This window comes from Sebastes umbrosus, chromosome 10 (assembly GCF_015220745.1).
Source record: "Sebastes umbrosus isolate fSebUmb1 chromosome 10, fSebUmb1.pri, whole genome shotgun sequence".
Taxonomy (NCBI): Eukaryota; Metazoa; Chordata; class Actinopteri; order Perciformes; family Sebastidae; genus Sebastes; species Sebastes umbrosus.
The window spans coordinates 9,673,445-9,691,518 of NC_051278.1; the positions used below are offsets into that span (position 1 = coordinate 9,673,445).

Sequence of the window (18,074 nt, forward strand, 5' to 3'; positions counted from 1 at the left end):
AGATAGATAGTAACTTTATTGATCCCGAGGGAAATTCAAGTTTCCAGCATCACAGTTCCATAGTGCAAAACATGTTAGTAAAAAGGCAGTAAAAAAGTTACAAAAAAATATACCAGATATAAAAATACAAGGAGATGAAGAAAACTGTTAAAAGTGAATATAGTGCAGGGTAACAGCTGTGACACACGACTATTAAAAAAGTGAATATAGTGCAGAAGAGACTGTTAAAAATGAATATAGTGCAGGGTAACTCCAGTAGCTTAGTCTATGAAAGTGCACTGTGTGCATTATTATCTGTCCTGCAGACCGAAGGGGTCCTTGGAAAATGTTCTCCCCTATAAGGGGTCCCTAGCCCAAAAAACTGTGAGAACCTCTGATCTAGGCTACATGTCAAAGCAATACATCCCCATTATGATACCAACAAAAACAAAACATGAATGAAAGGAAAGGAGAGAAGACTGGAAAAATAATAAATACAAACACAAATACAGGAATGACCTCTGATCTTCAAGAAAAGAGACCTTTTGTAAATCTTGCATTGAATGTAATGATGTGCTTGGAGTGCCCCCTGCTGGCTACATCAGAGTAGACCTTCTTCTTCTTCTTCGTGTGTTGCTATCACCGGAAAACACGTCTTTGTAGCTTCAAAATAAAGGTATCGCATTTGTCAATCGTGTTTGGAATTATTAAAAAAAACACTGAGTCACTGTATTATTTTTTCCAGATTAAAGGTGATGATAAAGTGCATGTAAATTAGAGAATTTAGATAGAAATTGTGTTCCGTTTTGTGCGGGAATCAGGTCAGGTCACATTTATTCTTTTTTTTTGTTTTTATTGTGTTATAAAGTGATTACAAAACAAGTGAAGACATGTGCAGGGACATATATTAAAAAGACCAAAATATATTATACAGAGAAAGACAAATAAAGTACAAAAACAAAAACAACACAAGGGGATAAAAGCAGGTTGAAGAATGAGTGTGTGTGTATGTGTGTGTGTGTGTGTGTGTGTGTGTGTGTGATGTGGATAATGGGTGTGTGTTTGGCATTGAATGAGGCTAGCTAAACATATATACATATATCTACTCTTAAACACATATACTGTACACATGCACACATATCTACACACACACATATAGATATCCTTCATTTTATGTGTAGAGCATAGGGGGAACAAAAAACAAAACAAAAAGAAAATAAATGAGTAAAATATATATACAATACAGTATATACACATTCACATATATATAAATAATATGAAAAATAATAAAGATAATGATGATGATGATGAGGTCATGATAATAATATCAATATTAATAGATAGATATAATATTAATGTCCAACATGTGCAATATTATTTATTTTTCTGTTTGTTAGCTTACTTTTTTATTTTACTTATCTTATCTTATTTACTCATTTTACTAAATGTATCTTACTTAATTATTATTCTCTTAGGCACCAGTGCTAGAAATAGTACTTTTTTATTTTATACACTTGTATTTTATACACTTGAACTTGTTTTTTTTTGTATTTTTGAGCAATCTCTGGCACAAGAATTTCCTTCGGGATTAAAAAAAGTTTTATTTTATCTTATTTTATCTTATTTTATCTTATTTTATCTTATTTCATCTTATTCTGAAGGAGTCAGACCGGAAGTCGTACTAATGTTGCCGCTCGAGGAACACGCGCGAGGGAAATTGAGCAGTTAACGTGAAAGTGTGAAGAAGGCGACTAAAAGTAGATAAAGTTAGGAACTAGTTTTATATTTAGTGTTAAAGTTTTCATGTGCGGTAATAATAGCACGCACTGGGACATGTTAACCTAACATTTAGCTGACATTTAGCAACGAACTGAGGTGAAATTAGCCACCTTAACGTTCAACTAGTGACTCAGTAGTGTTGATGTTTGTTAGCCAGCTAGCTGAGCAGAGATAACTCTACCGGTGACTACAGATAACGACGAGCTTTAAGTACGTTTAGAGCTACTTTAAAGTAAACCGTTTAATTTAGGTTTGTTGTAGTTACTAACAGAGAAAGAGGAGGTTAGTAGTAGTGTTGTTAACCGGTGGGATGTATCTGAACGGTCTCAGGAGTCATGAAGGATTCATCATGTCAGACAGCGACTCAGAGGAAGAGGTAAACATCACTTACCTCTTTACTTTACTTTGTTCAGCACGTCTTTTCCCTTTCTGATATCATTTCCTCCATCTTTGAGCTGTCCTGCTTTACTTAACTGAAACATGTTAATACAGTAACGCTAATTGAAAGCTAACGTTACGTTAACGTACCATTTCAGTGGGGATTCCATTGCTAGGCAACAGCCTGGGTCCTTGTTTACTTCCGGTCTAGTTTATGTCATATCACATACAAGTCAACAGGATATTAAAGGTCCCATATTGTAAAAAGTGAGGTTTTCAGGTCTTTTATATTATAAAGCAGGTTTGCAGCAGTGGAGGACGGTCTGCAGGACAGATAATAATGCACTATACTCATTTTTAACAGTCTATTCTGCACTATATTCATTTTTTAACAGTCTCTTCTGCACTATATTCACTTTTTTTAATAGTCCTGTATCACAGCTGTTACCCTGCACTATATTCAGTTTTAACAGTTTTTCTTCATCTCCTTGTATTTTAATATATGGTGTATTTTTTTGTACTTTGTACTTTGCATTTCCCTCGGGATTGATAAAGTTACTATCTATCTATCTATCTATCTATCTATCTATCTATCTATCTATCTATCTATCTATCTATCTATCTATCTATCAATACTGTTAAGTGGAATGATCTATAGCTAAAGTTACATGTAATATTGCTTTCAATCTAGCTAGTTTTTGAGTGAGTTCATGTAATGTAAATGCAACTGCATTGCTATTTTACAGCTGTAACCGTTGACTGTGAGTTTTGTTTGCTTTCCCACAGCCCCAGCTCCCCCTCAATCAATTCTACCCATACATCCGTTGTGCTCTTTGCTGCGGCTTCTTCATCGATGCCACCACCATCACAGAGTGCCTGCACACATGTGAGTTATAACTGAGGTCTGCTTCAGCTCCTGGAGTCCTCCGAGGACCTTAAGAGGATTCAAGGAGCTCCACATGAACTGAGTGGTTCATTTAATACATTATTTTCATCTCTGGGTGCTTATCAATCATTGGTTTGCTCCTTTGGTAATATAACTTTTTCAGCTTTCTCAACATCATCAGTCTTATAAGTCCATATTAGTCTGGCTATGCAACATACATAAGGTCCTGACTGTGTCTTACATTGTGATGTGTTTTATCTTCTCCTAGTTTGCAAAAGCTGCATCGTGAAGCACTTTTTCTACAGCAACAGGTGTCCCACATGCAGCATTGTAGTCCACCAGACACAACCTCTTTACAACATCAGGTAGGTATCTTAATTATTGATGGATTGCCTGATTTGTATCTCCTTCTGTACCTTTAATAGATGGTGGTCAACCAAATATTTTATAGCTGAGTTTGATTATTCAGAGGGGAAAAAGTATTTAAAAGCGTGGGGATAAAACACTACAAAAGTATTCTGGAAATTGTGATCCATTCATTTTCTTGTACATACATTTAGTTTATCGTCAAAAGACATGATGAATTCCTAATTGAGGTCTGGAAATGTATGTATTTTGGGATTGGAAATCTGCTGTCACTCAGATCTGTGATAAAGCAGCTTCAAACACTTTTCCTCTGTTTTCCTGCAGGCCTGACAGACAACTGCAGGATATTGTTTACAAAATGGTTCCCTTCCTGGAGGAGTGTAAGTACAGTTTATACAATCAGATATAGTTTAAGGTAATTAATACACATTATGTGTCATTTTCTATTTGGATTCTAATGTGAACTCTCTTTTTTTTTGTACCACAGTTGAAAGGGAACGAATGTGTACCTTCTACAAAGGGAGAGGGATGGAGGTGCCAAAATCAGGTAATAGTTCAGTCTTTAGTTTAAGTAAACAGGCTTGGGGCAGCGTTAAATGAACCTTGAAGCTTATTGAAGTATTTAGTTAAAATATTTGCAATGTTAATCCACACACTGCAGATAATCATCTAACACACTGTTGGTCATAGAGCTTCTTGAAGACACTGCTCCATTCTCTGAGTAACAAATTGGTCTTACTGGAGTGCCACCTTTGGCCAATCAAAGTGTTTTCAACAACACTGAAACACACAATATTATGTTCCTACAATAGAGGAAGCTGCAGTTTCCTGAATAGAAATAACATTTCTCATTTCCTGGCTGATAACATGTGTTGTAAGGAAACAGGCAGTCAGCACAGTTTCATTATTACGATTATTTAAACTTAATTAAAATGGTAAAACATTGATGAGTAGGTCTATAAATCAAGCATTTACACTGAAGACAGTAAGCTTTAAACTAGGGTCCTACACATGCATTCCTAGGACTGTGGTCCTGAAACTGCAGCTTCCTCTAACACAGCCCAAATAAAGTTTTATCATACTGTGATCAGTGGTGTCGTCACTGGAAGACTCAACAAAAGAGCAAAGGTTCTCAAAGAAGGAAACAACTTCTGAGGACTTTTTCGTCTTCATTGTTGAATAAGAGGGGAAACCATCCCACAACAACAACATTCAGTTTTCCATTTCTGTATGCATAATGTGACATTTTAACTTTTCATTTTGCATTGAAATGTAAGTATTAAGGAACTGGAGGTCCAAAGATGGAGATTTTCAGCATTACAGTAGCAAAAGGTTGAGAGTTTTTTTTTTTTTGTTTTTTTTTCTGCTTTGCAGTGGTGGTGTCCCCATCCGTTCCTGTTGTGATAAAGAGGCAGAAGAAGGATACCATTCCCCAGTCTGTGTTTACACTTCCTCCTGAGCTGGATGTATCTCTGCTGCTGGACTTTGTTGGGTAAGGATCTAATGCTAATGTTGGACAGTTCATTGTCCAGCAGTAGTTACAGCTATGTTGGTACTCAGCCTTTTTAGGGCGCTTTTACAAGCCATAGTGCGGCAATGAACTGATCTACTGCGCACGAATCCCGTCTCCCCCAGTTTATCTACAATGACTTTATAAACGTCACTATTTCAATGGACTTTAGGCCCAGATGTCAGCAAACATTGGACTTCTGCAGAAGTCCAGGTCAGTCCTCTCCCACTCATGTTAACCTGTCGTTTACCTGCGTCCATCTCAAAAAATGCCCACACATGCAGCCTACGTTGTGGTTCGCTTGGAAATGGTCTGAGATCACCTCTCGCAAGCGAACTCGGACCAGTTGTTTTGGACCGCACCAGAGTACGATTACTGCGTTCACAACTGCCCAAACGAACCGCACCAGAGTTTGATTAAAACGGACTAAATGTTGGCTTGTGAAAGCGCTCTTAGACATTATGCATATGTAGATATAATTTAAAGGCCCCACACAAAGAAAATCTAGTTTGCAAATGTATTAATCCCTCTTAATTACTTGATCTTAACTGTTTCTCGTTGGCTTTACATATCATGGTATTTTCATTCTTTACCTCGTTAGTGAGATGTTTTAATTAGTTAATTAGCCACACCTGGTGTCAGGTGGATAGGGAGAAGGTTCAGCCTCTGGTGCTTTCAGACGGCAGAGCATTTCTCCTCTCTTTTTTTATTTTTCAGCATGATGTTGAAATGCAGAAAAACATTGCCCTCTTTGAAAGGAGAACAGCAAACAGTCTATTTTTGCCATATGTTTCCTAGTAACAGTGTTCTAACAAGTGTAACCAATTGGCATTTTGACAGCATTGAACTTGTCGTAGTTATCAATCACACCTGTGTTTACCCTGCTATGACATGTCAAAATGGCATATTAGTCAGCATGCACAATACCAGGACCCTTCAACTCACAGACCTAAATGTATGAAAATGAAATGTTTTTAATCACACCTGTGGATTTGCAGCTGTCACATGTTCAAAAGTCTTGTGAAAAAGGCCTATTGCTAGGTGTGTTGTTTACTCTATGTGCTATTTAGAAAATACAAACTCACAAGTTCAATGTGAAGTAGCAGCACCATTACAGCCAGAGAGAAACAAAAAACTGCAGGTTAAGTGCTGTTAATTTCCCTTGTGTCCCAGCTGTAAATCATTCTCTAATTAGCAATTAGGGAGCCACTGCTGTACTCTGGTCTCTTGTTGTCAGAGACAATAAAAATAAGAGGAAACAAGCTGTAGTTCAAAGGAGAGGGGCTTTGCTTTTGGCCAGTAAACATAAATACGACGCTCCTGGTGTGTCTTCTGCTTAGAAGAAAAAGTGGAACCCAGTTTGTAGCCGTGAATAAAAATTACCCTGCAGTTACATCGACATGCTGCTAGATGGTCCCATTGTCTTAAATTAACTGCTTGATTTGTACCAGTGGTGGCAGAAGTATTCAGATCCTTTACTTAAATAAAAGTACTAATACCACACTGTGAAAATACTCTGTTACAAATAAAAGTCTCGCATTGAAAATGTAACTTATCTAAAAGTATGTAAATATAATCATGAAAATACTCTTAAAGTATTAAAAGTACTCTGCAGAAAAATGTCCCCTGTGACTGTTATTCTATGATATATTATATAATTAGATAGATTTAGATACATTAAAATAATTAAAAAGGAAAAGCAGCAAATTGTCACATTTGTGAAACTGGAACCATGAAATTATTTTGATTAAAAAATAAACAATTGAAATAGTTGCAGATTAATTTCTATCAATCGATAATTACGTTAATCGACTAATTGTTTCAGCTGTACATTTTCATATGTTTGCAAAGTAGCTAAATAATTATAGCTGTCAGATTAATGTTGTGAAGTAAAAAGTACATTTCCCTCTGAGATAAATATATATAATAAATCTGTACTTAAGTACAGTACTTGAGTAAATGTATTCACTCTCTAACACTGCTTTGTACCAAAAATGTCCTTACTGTATATTAACTCCTGTTTTGTTTTCAGGGCTGAAGAGGGCATCAATAACTACAAGGTAACAACTTAAATATTTTATAACCAGTATTATACATATTATTAGATTATACCGTTAAAGACAAGATTGACTGTAACTACAGAGCCTGTTGGTTATACTGTCAAGAGTAGTTTTGTCTCAGAGAATTGTATTATTCATCAGTTTTAATCACTATAGTTTCTAATGAATTACATTCTTCTGTAAATCGTTGATACAGTATATTCCACCCTGACCACCCCGTCTCTGTTCAGCCATTAGAGAGGCGGTACGTCCGTGTGTCGGGCGAGGCCACAGTCCGCCACGTGGAGCTGTTCATCAGGAGGAAGATGGAGCTGAGCTCTACCTGCCAGGTGAGTCTGCCAAGCTTACAGCTAATTCAATAACTGACAGTCTTGATCCCAATTGTTACTTTAGACAGATCTGGAAGCTGGACAGCAAAGGAAATCGGCATTACAGCATAGTGTAGGCGTGAACAGTGAACAGGGTCACCCTGGTGGATCTAAGTGAGTGGACGCCTTCATGTATTAGAGGACAGCAATTTGGTAATGGCCAACAGTGTTGTCAAACCTAGTGCAGCCAGGAGGCATGTGTGACCCAACTACATTAATGTACACTAATGTCCACACTAGGCGTTGCTACCAGGAATAGAAATGCTTGCCGAAAAGAGAGTGAGAGAGAGATAGAGATCAAAAGAGAAATAGAAAGTGCGCACAACTTTAGGAAAGCAAGAGAGAGGGAGCTTGAATATGAACAGAAAGAGAAGTGAAACTCAACTTTTATCTGATGATTATTTAATGCAACTCCTCTGGTTGCACAGTCTATGAGAAAATGAGCCTACTTCTCACTTGATTTATTACCTCAGTAAACATTGTAAATATGAGTTTATGGTCTCAATCGCTAGTTTCAAGTCTTTTTCAATACAGCATGATGTTCATTTAGTAAATTATGGTCCCATTTAGAGGCAAACAGACGATAAAGCAGGGGATGCTTTAGGGCGTGGCTACTTTGTGATTGACAGGTCACTACCACAGCGTTGTCCTGATGAGAACATTTCATCTCTTTGTGAGACTCATGTCAACATCAGCCACATCCAAAAGACAATACATGAAAATGCCACCAGAGCAACAGCAGAGTACGAGCAGAGCCCTAAATAGAAGGGTCAGCTGCTCAGGTTAAAACTCAGCAGGGTGCCTACATCCAAAGGACAACAGACACTCCTCTAGCCCAACCTTAATCTGATTATAATCAAATAATTAGTGCAATGATACCACATGTCTGGCTGAGAGTGGACATGCTGTAAGAGAAGGCTAATATTAGTGTTACAATCAGAAGGGCCCTCCTTTCCTCAGAGCACAGACAAAAAGACACGTTAAAGAGTGTTCAGGTGTATTTTGTATTTAGTAACACGTGGATGAGGATTAGCAGCTTATGTTGATTTCCTGGCCTCAGTGCTGCACCCTTGCCTGTCTGGTCAAACCTGGAGAGGACAGAGAAAGACTAGCGAAAGGTTGTTTAACTTCCCTTTAAATTCTTATATTGTTATAACACCTTTAAGAATCATTTGAATTAACTAGTTGCTCTTGAAGTTTTAGTCCACCACTTCCAGTTTATCATAAATATCCAAGGCATATCTCCTCTATGTTCAGTATTTTGTCGGTTAAATGTTTCCCTGTATTTCCCATGTGGCACTGGGCACAAAACCAGTCAGTTTCTGAAGTTGTGAAGCACTCATGGCAAAATCATTAAAAACAAACACACAGTTGTCTCCTGAATCTGTGCTACAGTGGTCTGAAGTGTTTCTGTGTGTCCTGCAGGTGGATGTGGTTTGTGGAGATCACCTCCTAGACCACTTCCAGTCTCTCAAAGACATACAGAGCTCTGTGGGCGAGGAGGCACTACAGGTAAGCACCATATAAACACACAGTAGGAACAAACCATACCTTTAATAATGGACATTTTGTGGAAGGCCAGGAATACTTTTGAGTAGGACTGTCAAAGTTAACGCAATAATAACGCAAAAAGGTTTTAACGCCACTGGTTTCTTTAACAGCCCTTGACAGCCTTTCTTTTGAGCAATCCTTTTGTTGTCTTTTCCATTTTGCTTTAGGACGGTCTGCTGGTGCTGCACTTCGGCCTGGTCCTGCCCTCCCAGTCTTGAGCATGAGAGGTGGATGTAGTTAATTCCTGAGGGGATGAACTGAACTTCTGGGTTTTGTTTCTCTCCATCGGGCTCTCGTCATAATGTGGAGTAAAGTTTCTACATTGGCTTTATAAGTACTCCACAACTGTCTTGGATGTGTTGTTAGGACTGTCACCGTCTTGGCTGGCAAAACCTTTCATATGTAAGAGAAAGTCTAAGAACTCTACAGTTGGATTTCATTATTGTATGACATTTAAATATGTTAACATCAACTCTCCTGTTCACACTGTAGCATCAGAATTTCTTGTATTCAGGGTAAGCCATGTGTCTGCTGTAGTTTGCTGGACACAAGTGACATATGTTTGATTTACTGAAGTGCCAGCATGCAAAATAAATTTTACCTGATGAATGGAAATGACCAATTCTTAGTCCTACTGCCATGATGTCTTTTTAGGCATTTTTCAGTGTGCTTCCACTGCACAAGAATGTGACTGCTGCTGTAGATAAAACTGGATTCAGACACTGTTTTTTGGGTCTGTGAAGGCAACACGATGTCTTGTCTGTAAAGCTGCATCAGTCTAGTTTGCCTTAGATCTTTTTGGAAACCAGGGACCGGTATCTTATTTCTTTTTATTTATCATCTCAAGGGCTGAGTGGGATTTCAGATAAATAGTTGTGATATAAAGGGCTTGAAACAAAACCACTACCAAAGGTGTGTGTGCGTGTGTTATATGGAGCTTAGATCTACACTCTATTTTTAATAACAGCTTGCTTCTTGTTGATTCACACATTTAATTTAAGAGCTTTTGTATAAACTGTCTGTTGATGTAAATCGATGCGTTTGACTTGATTAAACTTGCTTTCAGCACAACTCACCAGAGCAAAGGGAGTTTGTAAAAGACGTTTTTAATAGGGTTTGTACAAATACTTTTCCTACTTGGTTTTGTCAGAATTATTTAATAAATGACTGCACAACTGAGAAATGTTTCCTAATTCATCCATGTTTCCTGTTTTGTATTCAAGTTTATGCCCAAAATCTTTAATATCAGCACCCACTGTCATTCCCACCAGTGATGCATAATATCATAAGCTGAGGTTTACTGGTGTTATTAAGTATCATAAACAAACCGGTCAATGTAATCTGCTGGAAATATGATAGAAAGTGTATTGTATTGTATATATGTATATATACACAGTATATATACATATATATATGTGTGTGTATATATATGTGTATATGCTGTATATATGTGTGTGTATATACATATATATGCGTATATATATGCGTATATATATACATATATATATATATACAGTATATACAGTATATATGTATGTGTGTGTGCGCGTGTGTGTGTCAAATACTTAACAAATCTCCCTTTACGATACATTATGAACAGATACAAAATGTGTGATTAATCGCTATTAATCATGCTTTATGTCATGTTATGTTTATGTATGCTCATGTTTAATCGCGTGTAAATATTTTTAATCAATTGACAGCCCTAATATATATATGTGTGTATATATATATATGTATATATATATATATATACGTGTGTATATATATATATATATATATATATATATATATATATATATATGTGTATATATACATATGTACTGAATATGTGTGCTGAAAATCCTATGAATTTTTTTACGGACGTCAGTCACAATTTATCAGTCATTTTATTCATTGCTTTATTCAGCGTAACTGAAACAACAGTGAGATGTTTTCCACTGCAGCCAGGTGAAATGATCTGTGCTAACAGGTGGACTAAATGTACTATTTGATGCATTGAATATTTTCCACTGCTAAATTATTGTGTATTAAATTATGATGGCTATTCTTTCTGCCACTATAGAGTATCTGACTATGATAGCAAGAGGGAAAACATCTCCACAAATGTGACAATTGATACAGTCTTGACTAACGTCGTAGCACAAGTTCATTGAAAACATGCTACAACAACAGAGGAGTGGAAATACGCTAACATTTGGTTCTGAGCAATCTTATTTTTCAGTGCAATCACACACAGCAGCAAAATGGAAATTCATCCCTGAAACATTCAATACCTGGTCACATATTTACTATGGTACAATATTTTGCAGCTGGAGACGTACAGTACATTTGATTTAGATTTTCAGGGTTACTTTTCTTTGTTTAATGTTGAAGATTTACAACTTAGTAATACTGACAAACTCCTCATTTCAGGGTCCAAAGATCATCTAAATACTGACATATACACTCAAGGGAAAACATAACATTTTGTATTTTTCAATTTCAAGTCCAAAACGTGTCTTAGTGTTGCCCTTAATAAATACAGTATGTGACTATGATCTCGCTATGCATGTACATGTATAACACTTTTCTGTCTTCCTTCAGTTGTTGGAGTTGATGTCTGCCTCATCTTTATCCTCACTGCGCTCCTTGACGCTCTCCTTCTTGGTCCCTTCCTTCTCCCTCTGGCTGCTCCTGGAGGAGCTGGCTGAGCCTCGAGTCTGGTAGCTGTAGCCGGCAGCACCAAACGACATCCCTGAGTTAAAGTGAGTCTCCTCCCCCTCCAGCAGTTTCCTCATAGGACCAAAGGAAACAAATGTCAGACTGGACACTCAGACTTAATGCACCTCATAATGAGTAAAGACTGTTAATGAGTCTACTAATAGATCTTTAGTTCGGTGTGTCCGTTAATGCAGTCAGCACCTGTAGGCAGCTATCTCTATATCCAGGGCCATCTTGACATTGAGCAGGTCCTGATACTCTCTCAGGTGCTGGGCCATCTCCCCCTTCAGGTTGCTCAGCTCAGTATCCAGGTGCCCAATAGTGTCCTGTTAGAGTGGACATTAAAGAAAGGAGATTATCAGCAGCATGTACTGTTTATAGACTGTTTTTAATCCACTATGATAGAGGCTTTTCTGTGGTATAACTGTTCCCTTTTCCCACTTAAAAGAATACGATAACCTTTGGAGCTTAGCTGTACCTTCTCTAAGAAGCCAGTGAAAGCAGATGGCCTTCCTCTATCCGATATAGCAGGTCAGAGGTTAATCTAATAGACACGCAGCAGGGTCAGTTCACTAAGAGCTGTTTCAGTCAGTCTCACAGTCACAGAGGCTTGTCACACACACACACGAAAGGTCATGTCCTGACTTCAGACCTTGAACCTGAAATAGACGATCTTGACACTAAATTGTCAAACTTACTTTAAAGCTACTATGAGGAACTTGAATTTTGTGCTGATTTTGGTGGTCCCTGTGGACAAAAGCGGTAGTGTTTCCGAGCACCAGAGTCCGTTTAGAAAACCTCTCATTTTACTGCAGCAAGGTCTGACAGTCTGCCCCGCTTAGTCCTGGTTCTGGTTCTCTCTGTGCCACCCTTCCCTCCAGCTGGCCCAGCAATACGGCCTGGGTCTCCAGCAGCGTGGTGTCGGTGTTGCCTCCCAGCGGGGACCGGCGGAGCAGCGAGGCAAAGCTCTGCTCCTGGTGATACGGATTTTTGGCCCTGTTAACGCCCACCGACTTCACTAATTCTCAGCAGTTCCCGGGAGTTTTCTGTGCTGCCTGCAAATTCCTGTGAACAGCCTTTAACCTGAAACTTCCGTGGCAATTAACAGTGCTGCTTACTTTCGAAAATCCCACTTTTCATGCAGAGATAATAACACTACTTAAGGAGCAACGGAAGTCAGATGGCGGTACCACGGTTTTGCACTCTGCAGCTCACATTAGTGCAGTTTCACAAGCGTGTCAGAGAACTACTGTAGCTCTACTGTAGAAACATGGTGGAGCAACACGGCAGACTCCATTTAGAGGACCCGCTCCCTATATGAAGGGCTCATTCTATGCTAACAAAAACACAACAATTCTTAGTTTCAGGTGATTTTACACTAATGAAAACATAGTTATAAATATTATGTTCCATTTCTGCTAATAGATCCCCCGAAATGTTACACACTGTTCCTGTAAGGAGACTACGGTACGGTGCTGCTGATGATTACTTGCCTGCATGGCTGTGACTTCAACGTTGTGTGCCTCCTCTATCTCTGTGATCTGCCTCTCCAGAGACTCGTTGGCGCCCCTCAGACTCTCTATCTCGATGGTCTTAGACTGCAGCTGCCTCCTGAACTCGCTGATCTCCTCCCTGCTGGCCCTCATGGCCTCGTTGCTCCTGGTGGCCTGCTCGTTGAGGCTGGCGAACTTGCTCTTGTACCACTCCTCGGCCGACTGCAGGTTCTTGGAGGCGATGGACTCGTACTGGTTGCGGATCTCCTTCAGAGCCGAGGTGAGGTCCGGCTTGGCGAGCTCGAGCTCGAGCTCCACGGAGACCTGCTGCTCCTCCATCATGCTGCTCAGCTCGTGGATCTCTTCGTCGTGCACTTTCCTCAGGAAGGAGATTTCGTCCATCAGCGACTCCACGCGGCGCTCCAGGTCCATGCGAACGGCTGTGGCGTCATCCACGTCCTTCCTGTAGCACCTCAGGGTCTGCTCTGCTTCCTCCCGTGCCCTTGCCTCCTCGTCATACTTCACACTGAGCTTCTGAAATGAGACATGAGAGGATGGGAGATGAGAGGGGCCACTAAGGAAAGGTATACAATCATTAGATAAAGATGCAAGATATGAAAGATCAGAGGAGTGTTGAGATGATCAGATCTCGAGACGTTGGGAAAGATGATGGTGAAGATCAAATGACAGATTTCTGAGGGGTAACTGGCTTTAAATAAAAAACAGAATAGAAGAAGAAATCTCCTTATTCTTTGATACCCAATGGTTTTACCTGCAGTTCGTCCTCTATGTTGTTCCTCTCGATCAGGATGCGGTTCTTGTCCCGGCTCAGCTCCTCCATCTGTGACCGCAGGTCCCTCAGCTCCTGCTGGTAGAGGTGAGCGATGCGGGACGGCTCGCCATGTTTCTGCCGCAGCGTCACCAGCTCTGTCTCCAACACCTTGTTCTGCTGCTCCAGGTGCCGGACTTTATCGATGAACATGGCGAAGCGGTCATTCAGACCCTACGCAACAGGACAAATCACACAAAATCCTCAAAATGCAACGGTTCGGTTTGTACAGTTATTGAACGGTTGTTTTTTTTACGGTTCGGTTTGGCATCCCGGGTGGCTAGTGGGTTTAGTCTTTTGCTGCCTACTGCTGCTGGAAACAAGATTGATGATAGCTGAGGGGAACTCCTGAGTCAGGTGATAATAATTTGCTTCATGGCTTCAATAATTTGATGCATTGTCTAGAAAAATATTCATTAGTGCATCTTTATATACATTCTCATTCACGGCCATCAGCGGTCGATACCACGCACAAGGCACCTTTTAGCGGCGGCAGATGCACCAGGCTTACCATTATTTACAATTTAAACCCATCTGCGACAACAGTAAACGCACAGAGAAAGTGCTGTGGTGACGTAGTTCAAAGAACGAAAAAGACACATTGTGTGGGTTTGGAGCGGAGGTGGATGGGTCCAACAAACACAGGGCTTTCATCCAGGAGACCGCTGTTTGTGTCCCGTGCGCTACGTTTCACTTTCACTTTACAATCAGCTGATCTTTCGTGTCCCACATTCACAACGTCTAGTTGCTCTGCAAAAAACGTAGTAGTTTCAAGCCCAACCATGTTGTTTTTTCCTAAACCCAAATAGTGGTTTTGTTGCCTAAACTTAAGCAAGTGTTTTTGTTTAATTCAAAGTGTTTACTGCAACCGAAAAGTGACGTCAAGGGGTCGAGAAGCATGTGTTCAATGCAACGAAAAAAGTGACACCGAGGGGTCTAAATGAGAGCTTGAGGATTTCTCTTACTGCCTTGCTGACATTGTGACATCGTGACATCACGTTGTGATGTTAATGGATGTCTTCTCCTTCAGGAGGAAGTGGTCAATGAAAACTGGAGAAAACGATGGCTCCGTTCTATTCAAGTCTCCCAGTGAGCCATGACAGTGTGACAATGTGACCGCATGCCCGATACCAGGACCCTGAAACTGAAGCAGGTAATTGGATCAATTTGATTGTTTACACCTGCTAATTTATGCACTATAACATGTGTGGATGGGAACTTTAAGTGGTTAAAGAGGTCACCTCTTGCAAGTTTGGTGCTTTCATCATGGTAAATGCAATGAATTGTTTGGAGTATCGTTACTGTATATTGTTTAAGGGATTTATAAAGTTCAGACTGAGGTCATTCTGACACTAGAGGAGAGTTATACAAGAGGGTTACCAGAGTTATACTAGTCTCCATCTAATATAAATTGGTTTAGTCCTACTCTGTCTGTCATGTCTGTCATGTCAGGTAAATGCAACTCAGGGACTTGGACACCAGAATTGGAAGCTAATTAGTCAGAAAAAGATGAAGTGAAAGTTTTAAAATAAAAATAATATAATATAATATAATAATATAATAAAACAGACTATTATAGACCAATTATTTGTAATACTTTTTAGATAAATCTTTTTTGTAGTAACCCATCACACCTACCTGCAGCTGCTCCTTCTCGTTAGTTCTGATGACTTTGAGTTCATTGTTGACCACGGAGGACTGGCTGAGGTCCAGTGAGTTAGTGCGGACCGGAGAGAAGGAGGTGGACCGGCCGACCCGTCTGTAGAGGCCGAGAGAGGACGCGCTGCTGCGGGACGCGGCCATGGACCGGAGCCCCGGAGAGGACCGAGGAGACGGGCTGCTCATCCGGGAGGACGAGACGGCGAACTTCGGAGAATCACCGAAGATCTTCCGGTAGGATGACGAAGTGTAGCGGTCTCCGTGGCTCATCTTTGCTGTCAGTCAGAGTGAGATAAAACTGAGGAGCTTCGTAACTCGTGAATTCGTGAGCCTGGTTTGACAGCTCAGGGCTTATGATGCCCTTTTCTATCCACAGGTTGGAGGGAGGAGAGAGGAGATGGAGGAGGAGCCCAGGTGGTGCTGAGGCATCGTGGCCCATCATGGCCAGGTGAGGAGTTGTTTTTTTCTTTCTTTTTTTTTTTATACATATATTTTTCCTTTTTTATTTAAATACATATATTTTTCCTTTTTTTCTTTTTTTATATACATATATTGTTCACTTTTATATATACATGTATTTTTCCTTTTTTTTTTCTTTTTTTTTTCTTTATATACATATATTTTTCCGTTTTTTTATATAGATACATTTTTCCTTTTATTTTTATTTTTTTATTTTTTTATATACATATATTTTTCCTTTTTTTATATAAATATATATTTCCTTTTTTTTCTTTTTTTTATACATATATTTTTCCCTTTTTTATATACATATATTTTTACTTTTTTTTTAAATTCATATATTTTTACTTTTTTTATATACATATATTTTTTACTTTTTTTATATATATATATTTTTTTTTTTACTTTTTTATATACACACATTTTTACTTTTTTTCTTTTTTCATATACATATATTTTTTCCTTTTTTTATATACATATATTTTTACTTTTTTGTCTTTTTTTTAAATACATATATTTTTCAATTTTTTTTCTTTTTTTATATACATATATTTTTCCCTTTTTTATACACATATATTTTTCCTTTTTTATATACATATATTTTCCTTTTTTGTTTTTTTATATACAAATATTTTCCCCTTTTTCATATACATATATTTTTCCTTTTTTTATATTCATATATTTTTCCTTTTTTTATATACATATATTTTCCCTTTTTTTATATACATATATTTTTCCTTTTTTTATTTTTTTTTATACACATATATTTTTCCTTTTTTATATACATATATTTCCTTTTTTTTATACAAATATTTTTCCCTTTTTTATATACATATATTTTTACTTTTTTTTGTTTAAATGTGGTCATGGGTTAATATTGGTGGTGGTGGTTTAATAGTTATGGTGGTTTGTTTTGGAGTATTATGGAGAGGGCTGTTCTGGTGGCTCATTGTCCTTGGATTGAGGAGCTTAAAGGGCTTTGCAGGAGTTTATAGACAGCAAGGCTGCAGGTGGAGCGAACCATTTTACGCACGAAGGTACAGGACTGTATAACGTGTGTCCAGTGGAGAGAAGATGTTGAATGAGATTTGTTCTTTAAAGTGACTAAAACAAACCAAGATGTAATATAATTTTTTTAAAGATTTCATTTATTCGTTAAGTTTATTTCGCGTGCGTAAAATGATGGAACCGTCCAGGTGGCGCAAGCGCCTTCACGACCTGACGTCACACTGAGTGTTATGAGCATTCTTGTCAGCTGGCATTGGGTCATCCCGTCACTTTTTGGATAAACTAGCAAAAGCGTAACCTAAAAAGTTTTTAATAAATCTAATCTTTGCCATAACCCCAAGATTAAACCTACAGGAGACAGATATATTTACTGTATTGTTATTGATGTTATTATATATATCTTGTCCTAATTGTTTGTTATCACTATTATGTAGTCATATTATTTCTTTATATTAATCTTGTCCTATTTGTTTGTTATCACTATTATGTAGTCATATTATTTCTTTATATTAATCTTGTCCTATTTGTTTGTTATCACTATTATGTAGTCATATTATTTCTTTATATTAATCTTGTCCTATTTGTTTGTTATCACTATTATGTAGTCATATTATTTCTTTATATTAATCTTGTCCTAATTGTTTGTTATCACTATTATGTAGTCATATTATTTCTTTATATTAATCTTGTCCTAATTGTTTGTTATAACTATTATGTAGTCATATTATTTCTTTATATTAATCTTGTCCTAATTGTTTGTTATCACTATTATGTAGTCATATTATTTCTTTATATTAATCTTGTCTCTAGGTGGAGGCTTCAGATAAGCCCAGTGGGTTTTTTGCCTCTTCCTTCACTTTATATTATTCATTTATTTTTTTTGTTATGTTGTATAGTCTTAAATTGTGCAAAAAAATAATACCTCACACCTAATTGTAACTTAAAACAGAGATGATTTTTTTTTGTATGTCTCTGCTCAGAGGTATTATGTGTTGGGGTTGTCCCACAGTGATTTTTTGCACTCTTTCGCTTATGGGGTGACTCAA

General features: G+C 38.1%; 2 protein-coding genes across 2 annotated transcripts; one reads left to right on the top strand and one right to left on the bottom strand.

The window, feature by feature from the left end:
• Window positions 1–1,653: 1,653 nt before the first annotated feature.
• On the top strand, window positions 1,654–10,060 carry pcgf6 (polycomb group ring finger 6). Its single transcript, XM_037782960.1, has 10 exons — window positions 1,654–2,134; window positions 2,923–3,022; window positions 3,291–3,387; window positions 3,713–3,768; window positions 3,876–3,935; window positions 4,763–4,880; window positions 6,931–6,958; window positions 7,189–7,287; window positions 8,752–8,838; window positions 9,045–10,060. Exons 1-10 carry the CDS (start codon window positions 2,069–2,071, stop codon window positions 9,093–9,095), a joined length of 762 nt encoding a protein of 253 aa, XP_037638888.1. The 5' UTR covers window positions 1,654–2,068; the 3' UTR covers window positions 9,096–10,060.
• Window positions 10,061–10,747: 687 nt separating this feature from the next.
• inaa (internexin neuronal intermediate filament protein, alpha a) lies at window positions 10,748–15,991 on the bottom strand. Its single transcript, XM_037781344.1, has 5 exons — window positions 15,541–15,991; window positions 13,846–14,076; window positions 13,074–13,607; window positions 11,782–11,906; window positions 10,748–11,652 (listed from the first exon to the last, which is right to left on the bottom strand). The coding sequence occupies exons 1-5, from the start codon at window positions 15,829–15,831 to the stop codon at window positions 11,460–11,462; spliced, it is 1,374 nt and encodes a 457-aa protein (XP_037637272.1). The 5' UTR covers window positions 15,832–15,991; the 3' UTR covers window positions 10,748–11,459.
• Between the last annotated feature and the right edge of the window lie 2,083 nt (window positions 15,992–18,074).